The following is an 11,654-nucleotide window of genomic DNA, read 5'->3' as shown; positions in this document are numbered from 1 at the left end:
AAAATAATGAAAAATTTAAGATAGAAAATGAAAACTTCAAATCGAATAATAGCGATACTTTGTTTAAATTGACATTCCTTCCCGCAAATGGATTAACTTGATAAATCAAATTTATTTTCAATTTTCAATTTTAGGAATATTATTTGTGATTATTAAGAATATTACTTAGTGGAGATATTTTATAAATTAATCGAAACTTTTAATACTTTTCATTGATGACCTAATCGTTCAATTATGTTTTCATCCATTGTTTGCTAATTCTACCTTATGAAAAATTATTCGTATTTTTTCATCAATTGAAAAAAAAATCTGTTAACGACAGAAGTATAGAATTTGAAATAAAAAATGAGTATTGAGTAAAATATTATAAAATAAGATTAAAGTTACTGGCAATGATTTTTATTGAAACCAGTGCTGACAATCATTAGTGATTTATAACAATTAAGCATCACCTAAATACTTTAATTAATAATCTATTAACTTTAAAGTTAAATAAAATATTTATTTGGTCCAGATGTAGGGCCAGTAGAATTGTGCAGACTTTCCAAGACCAAAAACGGTCAGTACGCAAGTGATACCGAACAGAATTTTGTCAGGAGTACCTCCCATCAAGAAAACTGGCTTTGAAGTGTCCTTCTGTAAATATAATTTGTAAATTAATCGCGAGTGATCTTATTTTGGTAGTTGAATAAATTTATTTATTAAAATATCGAATGTTAAATTTTTTGTACCTGGAATTTTTTCATTTTTGCTTCTAGTTTTGGAGGAATAGTTGAGTAAGATGCAGTTGCTGCTCTGTCGACTGAGACAGGTTTAGTTTTCACAGTATCATAGATCATTTTTGGTGCATCAGCTTTATTCAGTGGAGTTGGTCTCTGTTAGTAAGAAAATAAATATCAATGTTATATCTTTGAATTATTTTAAATGAATTTTGATTTTTCATATTTTTATGGTGCATTTTTTTAAATTGAAACTCGTAATAAATCATTTAAAATCATCCTCAAGTCAGTATTGACAGTGCAGTTATTGTAAGAAAAAAAATTGCTTATTATATATTAATGTATTTAAAAAAAAAAAAAAAAAAAAAAAAAAAAGTCCATTAATAAAATTATTAAGTGTATTATCCAAATTAATATTCCTTCACAGCAAAAATTTGCTAATTTTATAATTAAATAAATGAAATTAAAAGTAAAATTAATTTATATATTTGAAATTTACTCATGTTTATTAGATTTGCTTAATCTCACAACCATTTTTAGTTTCGTGTCTTTTTATATAAAAATGGAAACGTATATATGTTCATAGACTTATATAAATCATTGTATAGAAAATTACTAACATAAAATCAATAAAAAAAAAACTTTAATACTAATAAAATTAACGATAAAGCATATGTTTAGTTTTAAGAATTAATGTTATGAAAAATAATTAATTTTGTGAATAAATCTCAGATCTATTGACCAATTGAGGTTAAGATTATGAATTAATTTTTAATAATAATAAATATTTCAGTAAATTATCGAAAAATTAGTAACTCAATAATTAACAAACCTAAAAGATTAAAAAATAATTAATTCATTAATAATAATTAGTTAAATATATTAAAATAATGTTATAGGGTGAGTTAAAGTGAGGGAAGGGGGATTTAGACGAGGACATAGTAAAGGTTTTTCGACATAGATTAAATGATGTTCAGATTAATTATTAGTAAATCATGTAACTTACCAAAGGGAATAAAGGCTGCAATTTTGCAGAAGCCTGCAATTTTCCAGCAAGTCGATTAAATTCGCGAAATACCATTTTGAGTTCTTGCGCAATCAATCTACAAGAAACTTGTAAAATAGTTGTCGATGGTCGCAGCTCTGAATTGTAGTAAAAAAATTCACAGGCTGCAGCGCTATGGAGAGGAACTAGGTCTCATGATTCAATTGGTATGGAAGGGAATTACTCGATCATATGATCATAATGTATGACTCTGAATTTAGCCGACAGATGACAATTTTAAAAAAAAAGTAAAAAAATTACTCGTTTTTCTTGGCTCTTAACTTGGCGGGGGGTAATTAATTTTTTATTAATTTTTTTGGCTAATTCAATTGTTCTTCAACTGTTCTTCAATGTTCGATCAAAAATTTTTTTTGTTCGTTTTTATTTTTTTTTTTTTTTAATTTTCAAAAATTTAATCTCAAGTTAGCGCCAACTATAGATTTTTTTTTTTTTTTTTTTTTTTATACTTTGAAACTATCTCTTATGTGTTCGTCCAAAAAAAACATCTGTTCGGCCTTAATTACCTTTTAATTTAATTATAAACTTTTTTTATCCCACGTTAATTAATTTTTGTCGCGCATGCGCAGTAATCTTCGCCATAAGACTTGTCCACCACAAGACTTGTGATTAAAACAAGCTTACATATAATTCAAATATGATTATTGATAGAAAAAATTTTTTTTTATACCAAATACAGTGAAAATTATCCAATTTTATGACAGTTGGCTTATCACAAAAAATTAATATTTGGCAAAAACTTTCAATCTCCCGCTACACGACTTAAGATATCAGTTATAATGTCATCTGACAATAACATAGTTAATTAATTATGATCCTGAAGTTAGCGGACAGCAGACAAAATAAAATTTCAGATAGGGATATCTACAAGCGAAACTAAGTTTTTCAAGTTTACCAAATTATAAATTGTTTGTCGTTGACTTACCTACAGGTGACAATAAACGAAATTTTTTTTCTTACTAATAAAAAATTTTTTAAATTAAAAATTAAATTTTGAGAAACTCTCACCGTGTTTCCTATCGGTTTATGAATATGAAATTTTCAAATTTAGTTTATTTTTGGATTCTAAAAAGATGATTTCAGTTAGTTTTTTTAATTTTGGTTTAGGGCATTCTGGGACGTATATCTGCGAGTAAAATGATTATTATTAAAAAAAAAAAAAAGTCACCTTCTTGTCTTTGAAAAATCTAAAGATGATATTTTTTTTTATTTTAAATTTGATACTCGGATCGTTAGATATCCTTCATTTTTGATTTTTTTGAAAATTTTGGAGCCGGATATCAAAGTGAAAAATAATCAAAATCGAAATAAAAAAAATGTCATGTTTTAATTTTTTCAAGAATCTAAAGATGATTTATCTCGGATTTTTTATTTTCTTATTTATTTATTGAATATCCTTATTTTTTTGTTTTTTTGAAAATTTTAGTCCGGAATATTAAAATAAAAAATGATGAGAAACACAAAAAAAGAAGTTGTTTGTTTTCATTTCTCAAAGATCTAAAGATGATTTTTTTCAGATCTTTATTTTTTTCATTTGTTCATTAAATATTTATATTTTTCAGTTTTTTATATTTATTTTGACAGAGAATATCAGGATAAATTAAAATTTTTTTTTACTCAAGTCAATAAATTTGCCATCTAGATTCAAGAAATTTGAGATATATGATTCACGTTAAACAAAATTACTAAAAAACTAATTCTTTTGTTAGTTATTTTGTGATGTATGAATCATTTAATCCTGTAAAAAACATATAATGAAGACAATTCAACTGAAAATAATTAGACATGCCTGAGGTAAATAAGGATCAACGAGTAAGGGAAGTATTGGGGACGTAAAACGATAAGAGTAAAACAAGGAAGAAAAAATTTTTCAGTTTGTAAGGTAAAAGCCCCAATAGATGATCACGTACCAGTATATGATCACTCCATGTATATCTATATTCACAAATATAGGTATACAAATACATGGAGTGATCATATACTGGTACATGATCATATATTGGGGCTTTTACCTTATTTCAGAAATTTTTAGTCAAATGTTTGAAACAGCTGATATGTGACCATCTCTGACAGATTTCACAGAAATTCTAATTAAAATTTTTTCAGTCTCATGAAGAATCTTCAAGTTTGAATTGATAAAACTAGGAAATTTGGAGTTATTCCTAAAAAACACTTTTTCCGGTTTTCTTTTGTTCGCGATATCTCTTGAACAAATTGACCGATTTTGACCGGCTTGACGGCGATCGACGTAATTTTTTATGTTAATAGCTGATTAGTTTTTGAAATTGATCGTTGAAGCCATTTAAAAGTTATTCCAAAAAATTTCGGAGTGATGTTAAAAAAACACTTGTTTCCAATTATTTCGTCGAGGATATCTCTCGAACCAATCAACCGATTTCTACGTTCTTGGCGGAGATCGACGCGGTTTTCAAAGCTCTAAAAATTATTTCATTTCATCAAAAACGATTCGAAAAGAAATGTCGAAGTTATGTGGAAAAAAACACTTTTTTCGGTTTTCTTTCGTTCACGATATCTTTCGAAAGAATCAACTGATTTTGACCAGATTAGCGGCGATCGACGTAGTTTTTCTAGGTTAAGGGTGGATTAGTTTTTGGAGTTGATCGATATAGCCGTTTAAAGTTATTCCCTTAAAACCACTATTAAAAAAAAATTTTTTCTTAGTTTCTTTGAAATTTTTCAAAATTTCTCAAAATCTATCGGTTCGAATCGGTTTAAATTCACAGGAAATGTAAGTTTGAGGGAACTCTTTGGAACGCCGTTTGGTAGGTTCCGATCGGTTTAGTCGTTCAAAAGTTATAAGCGAGTCACATACTAATACACACACACACACACACACACACACACACACACACACACACACACACAATTGGTAGAGACCATTAAGCTGAAAGTCGGCGAACAAGAAATCACATCACAACTTTATATCCGATATTTGGGAGTGATGCTTGATGCCCGACTCAACTTCAAGCAGCAAGTGGAACATGTCAGTGCCAAAGCGTCAGTAGTGAGGGCTAGTCTCGCACGACTGATGCCGAACGTCGGAGGCCCAAAACAGAGCAGGAGGCTATTATTGTCATCAGTAGTCATATCGGTGCTCACTCACGGAATATCCATTTGGGCCGACTCATTAAAGACGCAAGAATCATGGAGAAAGGCTGGACCAGTATATCGACTAAGTGCCCTACGAGTAGCTAGTGCCTTCCGCACTATATCAGAAGAAGCAGTGTGCGTCATTGCTGGAACCCTACCTCTTAGAGTTCTAGCAGAGGAAAGACGGGCCCTTTACCAACGAAAAAGGTCAACTGCACTGAGCCCTGAAGAACTTAGAATTGAAGAACGGCAGAAGAGCATAGGCCGATGGCAACTACAATGGGATGCTGCAGAGAAGGGTAGGTGGACGCACCGTCTCATACCTCGGATCGACATTTGGCTTAACCGGAATCACGGTGAGGTCAATTACTATCTTACGCAGATGTTGTCGGGACATGGGTGTTTTCGAGAGTATCTACACCGCTTTAAGCACGATGACTCTTCGGAGTGCCCGTCCTGCCCAGGAGCTGCTGAAGCCGCGGAGCACGTCTTCTTTGTATGTCCTCATTTCGATCCACAGCGTGAAGAACTGGAGAGGATCCTGAACCAGAGAATGCAACCAGATTCACTAGTAGAAGCAATGTTGTCATCAGAAGCTGCCTGGAACGCTACCAACACGTTTGCAACAGAAGTCCTTAAAGACTTGCGTTCCACCGAAAGAAAAAGAGCAAATAGCAGAAGATAGAAGGAAGGTAGTTAACACCTTAGCCACCAGAAGGAAGAGCAGTAGCTAGATCCTCCCTTCACGAAGTAATGCCTGACGGCGGTTTCCATGAGGGATTAGAGGAAAGAAGGAAAAGGGGTTTAGGGTTTAGTGGGTAGGGGCGTTAGTGTCGAGTATTAGTATGACGCTGCGTCGAGTCGCCACATATCCAGGCCAAACAGCTATGCCTAGAATCCGTAAAAAGGATTCCCCCCCCTAAAAAAAAAAAAAAAAAACACACACACACACATACATACATACATACATACATACATACATACATACATACATACATACATACATACATACATTCAGGCATGGTGACAACAACGCAGGGGTAGTCAGGGAAGCTTCCTATGACCTTAAAACGTTGAGATCTGATGAGAACTTAATTTTTGAAAAACGGGATGAAAAGAATAACTTCCCGATTTTTGAAAATCTTCGATTTTCTTAGCGGGAAATTAAAAATAAAGATCTGAAAAAAATCATCTTTAGATTTTTGAGAAATGAAAACAAACAACTTCTTTTTTTGTGTTTCTCATTATTTTTGATTTTAATATTCCGGACCAAAATTTTCAAAAAAACAAAAAAATAAGGATATTCAATAAATAAATAAGAAAATAAAAAATCCGAGATAAATCATCTTTAGATTCTTGAAAAAATTAAAACATGACATTTTTTTTATTTCGATTTTGATTATTTTTCACTTTGATATCCGGCTCCAAAATTTTCAAAAAAATCAAAAATGAAGGATATCTAACGATCCGACTATCAAATTTAAAATAAAAAAAATATCATCTTTAGATTTTTCAAAGACAAAAAGGTGACTTTTTTTTTTTTTTTTTTAATAATAATCATTTTACTCGCAGATATACGTCCCAGAATGCCCTAAGCCAAAATTTAAAAAACTAACTGAAATCATCTTTTTGGAATCCAAAAATAAACTAAATTTGAAAATTTCATATTCATAAACCGATAGGAAACACGGTGAGAGTTTTCCAAAATTTAATTTTTAATTAAAAAAATTTTTTATTAGTAAAAAAAAAAATTTCGTTTATTGTCACCTGTAGGTAAGTCAACGACAAACAATTTATAATTTGGTGAACTTGAAAAACTTAATTTCGCTTGTAGATATCCCTATCTGAAATTTTATTTTGTCTGCTGTCCGCTAACTTCAGGGTCATAATTAATTACGGAAATATACACGTTTCTCGCGTGTGTGTGTGTGTGTGTGTGTGTGTGTGTGTGTGTGTGTGTGTGTGTGTGTGTGTGTGTGTGTGTGTGTGTGTGTGTGAGATTGAAAATTTCATTAATATTTAAGTTTTTATTTTTAAACCTTCATTTACAAAAATTTAAAGTAACTTGCAAGGATAAAGCAATTTTCAATTATTTCATTATCTAATTATTTTGCTTAGATTTGTAAAGGGACAAAAGGAAAGTAGTTGTGTAAGGGTGAATTAAGATTAACTCCTTTTGAAAACAAATCTTTTGTTTATGATCTTGATATAATTTTTAGTGTATATATGTACATATCGTTATTAAATGAGTTATCTGACTAAATAATTTGAGAATGAAAAAATTAAATAATAAATAAAGTTGAAATTCAGCAAAGTTTGGGTCAGTGTTTGTAATAGTTAATCTTTCCCGAGTTCTAAAAAAAATAGCTATTTTAACTTAAAAATAAAATGTTTTCTATGAACTAACTTTTTCGTTTATTCACATGTCCACATAAGGTAAAAGACCCAGTAGTTGACACTGGCCTAGTTGCTTGACATTTGCAATTTTGTTCTAATTAAAAAAATTGAATGTTCTCAAAAAACCAATTTTTTTTAAAATTTACAATTCAAAGATTATATTTATTAATTTATTAGAGTTAATATATATATTTTTTTTAATTAAAGTAAAATTGCAAGTGTCAATAACTAGGCCAGTGTCAATGACTGGATCTTTTACCTTACAGACGAGAATGAATACAATTGTTGGTAAAATGAAAATTTTATTTTTGCAATGGTTTTATTTTTTTTTACATGAGTTTCAGTACATTTACAAAAGTTCGCTATTGTTAACCTTCAACAATTATACTTTAAAAATTATTTACGTTTAATAATTATTCTAATATATTTGTATCAATGTACAATAGTATATAATGGATCCTTATTGGGATCGGTGTTGTCTTAAGTTTTATAAATATTTATTCAACTGAATATTAATTAAAAATATACAAATCAACTAATTTGTGGAAAATGGTATTTTAGAAACCTTGGAACTGTTTAAAGTTTAGTTTTGATTGCAAGTTTTCGCATTGAGGGAAGTTTTGAAGGTTGTAGTATTGCGGTGCGATTACACTGGGGTGTAATTACCATCTAATTGTTTTTAATTGTTAAATAGTATCCTGTTCATTCAAAATATGCTACCTGTATGAACAAACCTTTTCTTATATTTATATAATAATCCTCAGACGTAAAATTAGTGGATGTTTTTTTCAGTGAAAATCTGTCCATAATCCGACTTAACCGCTGTTGTACGTTGTCTCCACTTTTTAGCGATCAGTAATTAACATAATAATAATGGTAAGAATTTCATTGCTGTAGTTGTGATTACACGACGCGATCAGCATCTTAGCAAGATGAGGATCCAGCGAAAACTCAGCCATGATCGCTCTTAAATTCGCCAAGTTCTCAACATCATCCATCGCAGCCAAATAATGCGTACTTTTAGTGTAGAGCATGGAGCACTAGATCTAGTCCGACCAACTCATCCAGCTCTCTCCTGCACAGTGGCTTTGTTGATCAGCGACTCAACCTAAATCTTCAGGGCAGAGTTATTTTCTTCTTGTAGAATTCGTAGTACCGTAGAGTGAAGAGGAGTCTCATGTACGGATCTATCTGCCCTTAATTTAATTAAAACTAATAAATAAGGGTAACCAATAGTTGATTCAAGTAAAATAATTATTTATTCTCACAAGTCCAATTAAATATTGCAACGTATAATGAAGTTATAAACTCAACACAAACAAATACATATGCCACAGAACCAAAATTAAAACATAATAAAATTTAAAAAAGTAAATAAAATCGGAAAATGTTACAGCATTCGACGACAATAGGCAAAATGAAAATATTTGTGTCTTTATAATAATAAAATATAAAGTTATAAAATTTTACATGTCTATTCACACTCAAAAAAGCCCTGATAAATCCACGCCATATGAATATATGGGCCTTAAATACACGCTGTGTGAATGTCAAGACCCCTACATACACGCGGCATGGATTCATCAGGACTTTTTTTGTGTGTAAATAGACACTTCTAATAAAATTACCTAGTCATTTTATGACTTATCTAATAAATAAAGTACTCTATGAGGCACGATTGAAGTATGATTGCCAATTGCTTCTGATGCTGATAATAAGTCGTTGTAGAACCGCCATCTTCCAGACAATCTTCGACAATAAGCGATATAATGACGTGCATTATATCCAATAGCTCCACATAAACTAGAAATTAAAATTGTTATCAGCATGAATATTTTTCAATATTAAAAATAAAGTATTAAAATTATACAAACCGATAGCGTAAGGTTTTTATTGAATTTTCTTGAATATTTAAAATTATTGGAATATCTCTTAATTTGCATGATAAAACTTGAACTTCGTTACGCATTCTGACATCTAATTCAATATAAATATACACGTTAGGTTTTTGTTCACAAGTTTGTTCGTTACTACAAACTGGACAAAACCTTTTAAAAGTACCGCGAAAAATTAAAGCATTTTACAAAAATATCGCACTTGTACGATTGTTATTGTAATCAAACTTTTTTGCTGCTTCTCCAGTTGCATCGATACAAACTGATGACCAGTTTCGATGCAATCGACGATATTCTCGGTAGCAATGTATTTGAGACGGAGTAGCATAAACTACATAAAACGGTTTAGTACTTACGACCCTCATAGAATGAAGGTATATAGGACTTTGATCAATAGACAGTAGTGTCTTTATCAGATCTTGTCGATCTTTTGAATCTACACCAAAATTATCTTCAATAGTCTCCTTTTTTAGTTGATATAAAACGTTGGGTTTACTCATAACCGGACAATGAGTATCACCTGGTTTAAGAAGTTTTTGAGCAGCATCGTGTACAGTTCCTTTAACACCTTTTTCTTTCACTTCTTTCTTCATTTCGTCTCTTTTTAGTCCTCTAAGTGGTCTTCTATAATTCTCGTGCTTTGTGAACCTTGTGTCACAACAATTAATTTTAATTATCACGTGATAATGTTCTTAAGAACATCGTAACAAAGAAAATAAAACATATGGAATACTTAAATATAGAATGGTCACTCGAGAGGAAAATAAAATATAATATCTCGAGAAAAGCTATAAAAAAGAGAAACTAAAATCTTAAATAACAAATACATCTTTGTTTCTTAGAGACTCTAGCAAAATACTACAATTTACGACTTTGAATAAAGGACTTTATTATCCTAGGCTAAACTAAATATTCCCTTTTTTATCGCTTTTCTTCTAACCAGGCAACGACTACGATGCCATGTGTTAAACACATGGTTAGTTTCACTTTTCCGAGAGAAAATTAAGCGAAGGCGTCACTTTTACTTTTGAGTCCCACTCTTGAAGAAATCGACCAATTAGAAATCATTCTTATAATAAATTCAACCCTAAAGCTAAAATCTCCCCTCTAAAATAAGTTTAACTCGATGTAAAACTTAGGAAAATTAAGATATAGCAGTAAGCAAGTAACTCCTGTATATGAAACATCTTACAATATATCCCATATAACTTGCATATAAAATCTCATCATTCATAATACCGAATGCCAAATCCTCATCCTAACTAGTATAAACTAATAATAATATTAATTATTATTCACGAAAGTCCGTAACAGGAATACTTTCGTATTCTTTAGCGAATTTTAAAGAGCCCGCCGATCTGAGCCGAATCTAACTATAATATTGAGACATCTACAGCAGTAAAAACTTACTAAACATCGGATCAGATCATAACAGTGGTGACAGCGGTGGGATTCGCAAATTTACGGGCGCGAAAAAAAAAAACAATTCAAACTGTGTAATATCTTTGTTCAAAAAATCAAGGGCAAGTGATCAATCGAGTGACATAGACAGTTCAATCGTTAGTATAATAACCATCAATACCACTCTTCCACCCAGGTTTTTCGTGTGGTTTATTCCTGTGGACGTAGGGCGAATGCCGAAAGAGGTGATACAGTAGCCACACAGTATTTTCACGACTGACAATACTCTGTTGCTATCACAGGTAATAATTGATCCATCTTGTCATAATTACAAATCTTATATCAACGAATCTGGAGCGGAACACCATAAATAACATCTGCCGACGGAGAACAGTAATCAGCAAAGAATCAACAACCAGTGGAGGACTTCAATCAACGGGAGTGAACAACATTCAACAACGAAACATTAATCAGTGAAGGACCAACAACGAGGAGTGGACTACAATCAACAGCATTCAACAGCGACAGACGAGATTCAACAGCAGCGAAACAGCATCCCGGGTTGGCTCAGTGATCTTTTTAAGAAGTTGTGGGTGTGCATTAATGTTAAGTAAATCAGACAATTGTAAAGTGCAAGTGTGAAAACAATACAAAGTAAAACTAGATTTGTGAAAGAGCCAACCTTCCACCTCACATCAAAGAGTAAGTCGTTAACAACTGTATTTTATTTTCCTCAATAGTAGAGTGACCAAGTAGGGCTTCAAATACATATATATTTATTTTTATATTTTCTTTCACTCGTCCTATTTGAACTTAATCTGATATTCAATAAAATAACTCATATAAATGGCTGAAAACCAAGAATTAGTTTCCTACGTTGTGGATCGTCCATATGTTCGCCCTTTGAACCATTGGTCCGTCGCTACCGTTGATCAAACTGCTTCAAAAATAAAAGAAACCCCGGATGAATCCGATAATGATGCATGTCAAATTTCATTAAAGTTAGCCTCAGATATTATTCCTCAATTCGATGGTAAATCGATACCGGTCTGGGAATTTACAAAAATT

The 11,654-nt window shown here is 31.2% G+C and overlaps 1 protein-coding gene across 1 annotated transcript; it reads right to left on the bottom strand.

Annotated features, from left to right (window-relative positions):
• Positions 1 to 377: 377 nt before the first annotated feature.
• LOC123270917 lies at positions 378 to 1,886 on the bottom strand. Its single transcript, XM_044737082.1, has 3 exons — positions 1,726 to 1,886; positions 732 to 875; positions 378 to 636 (listed from the first exon to the last, which is right to left on the bottom strand). The coding sequence occupies exons 1-3, from the start codon at positions 1,798 to 1,800 to the stop codon at positions 502 to 504; spliced, it is 354 nt and encodes a 117-aa protein (XP_044593017.1). The 5' UTR covers positions 1,801 to 1,886; the 3' UTR covers positions 378 to 501.
• Positions 1,887 to 11,654: the final 9,768 nt, after the last annotated feature.

Source organism: Cotesia glomerata, linkage group LG8 (genome assembly GCF_020080835.1).
Source record: "Cotesia glomerata isolate CgM1 linkage group LG8, MPM_Cglom_v2.3, whole genome shotgun sequence".
Taxonomy (NCBI): domain Eukaryota; kingdom Metazoa; phylum Arthropoda; class Insecta; order Hymenoptera; family Braconidae; genus Cotesia; species Cotesia glomerata.
This window is presented reverse-complemented; position numbering and strand designations above follow the sequence as displayed.

Excerpts from the sequence above, each read along its gene's own strand:
- LOC123270917 (XM_044737082.1), bottom strand. The coding sequence starts at position 1,800 with ATGGTATTTCGCGAATTTAATCGACTTGCTGGAAAATTGCAGGCTTCT. Across the intron at positions 876-1,725 it reads TGCAGCCTTTATTCCCTTTG|AGACCAACTCCACTGAATAA; the intron begins GTAAGTTACATG and ends TCTTACTAACAG. Across the intron at positions 637-731 it reads CAAAAATGAAAAAATTCCAG|AAGGACACTTCAAAGCCAGT; the intron begins GTACAAAAAATT and ends TTATATTTACAG.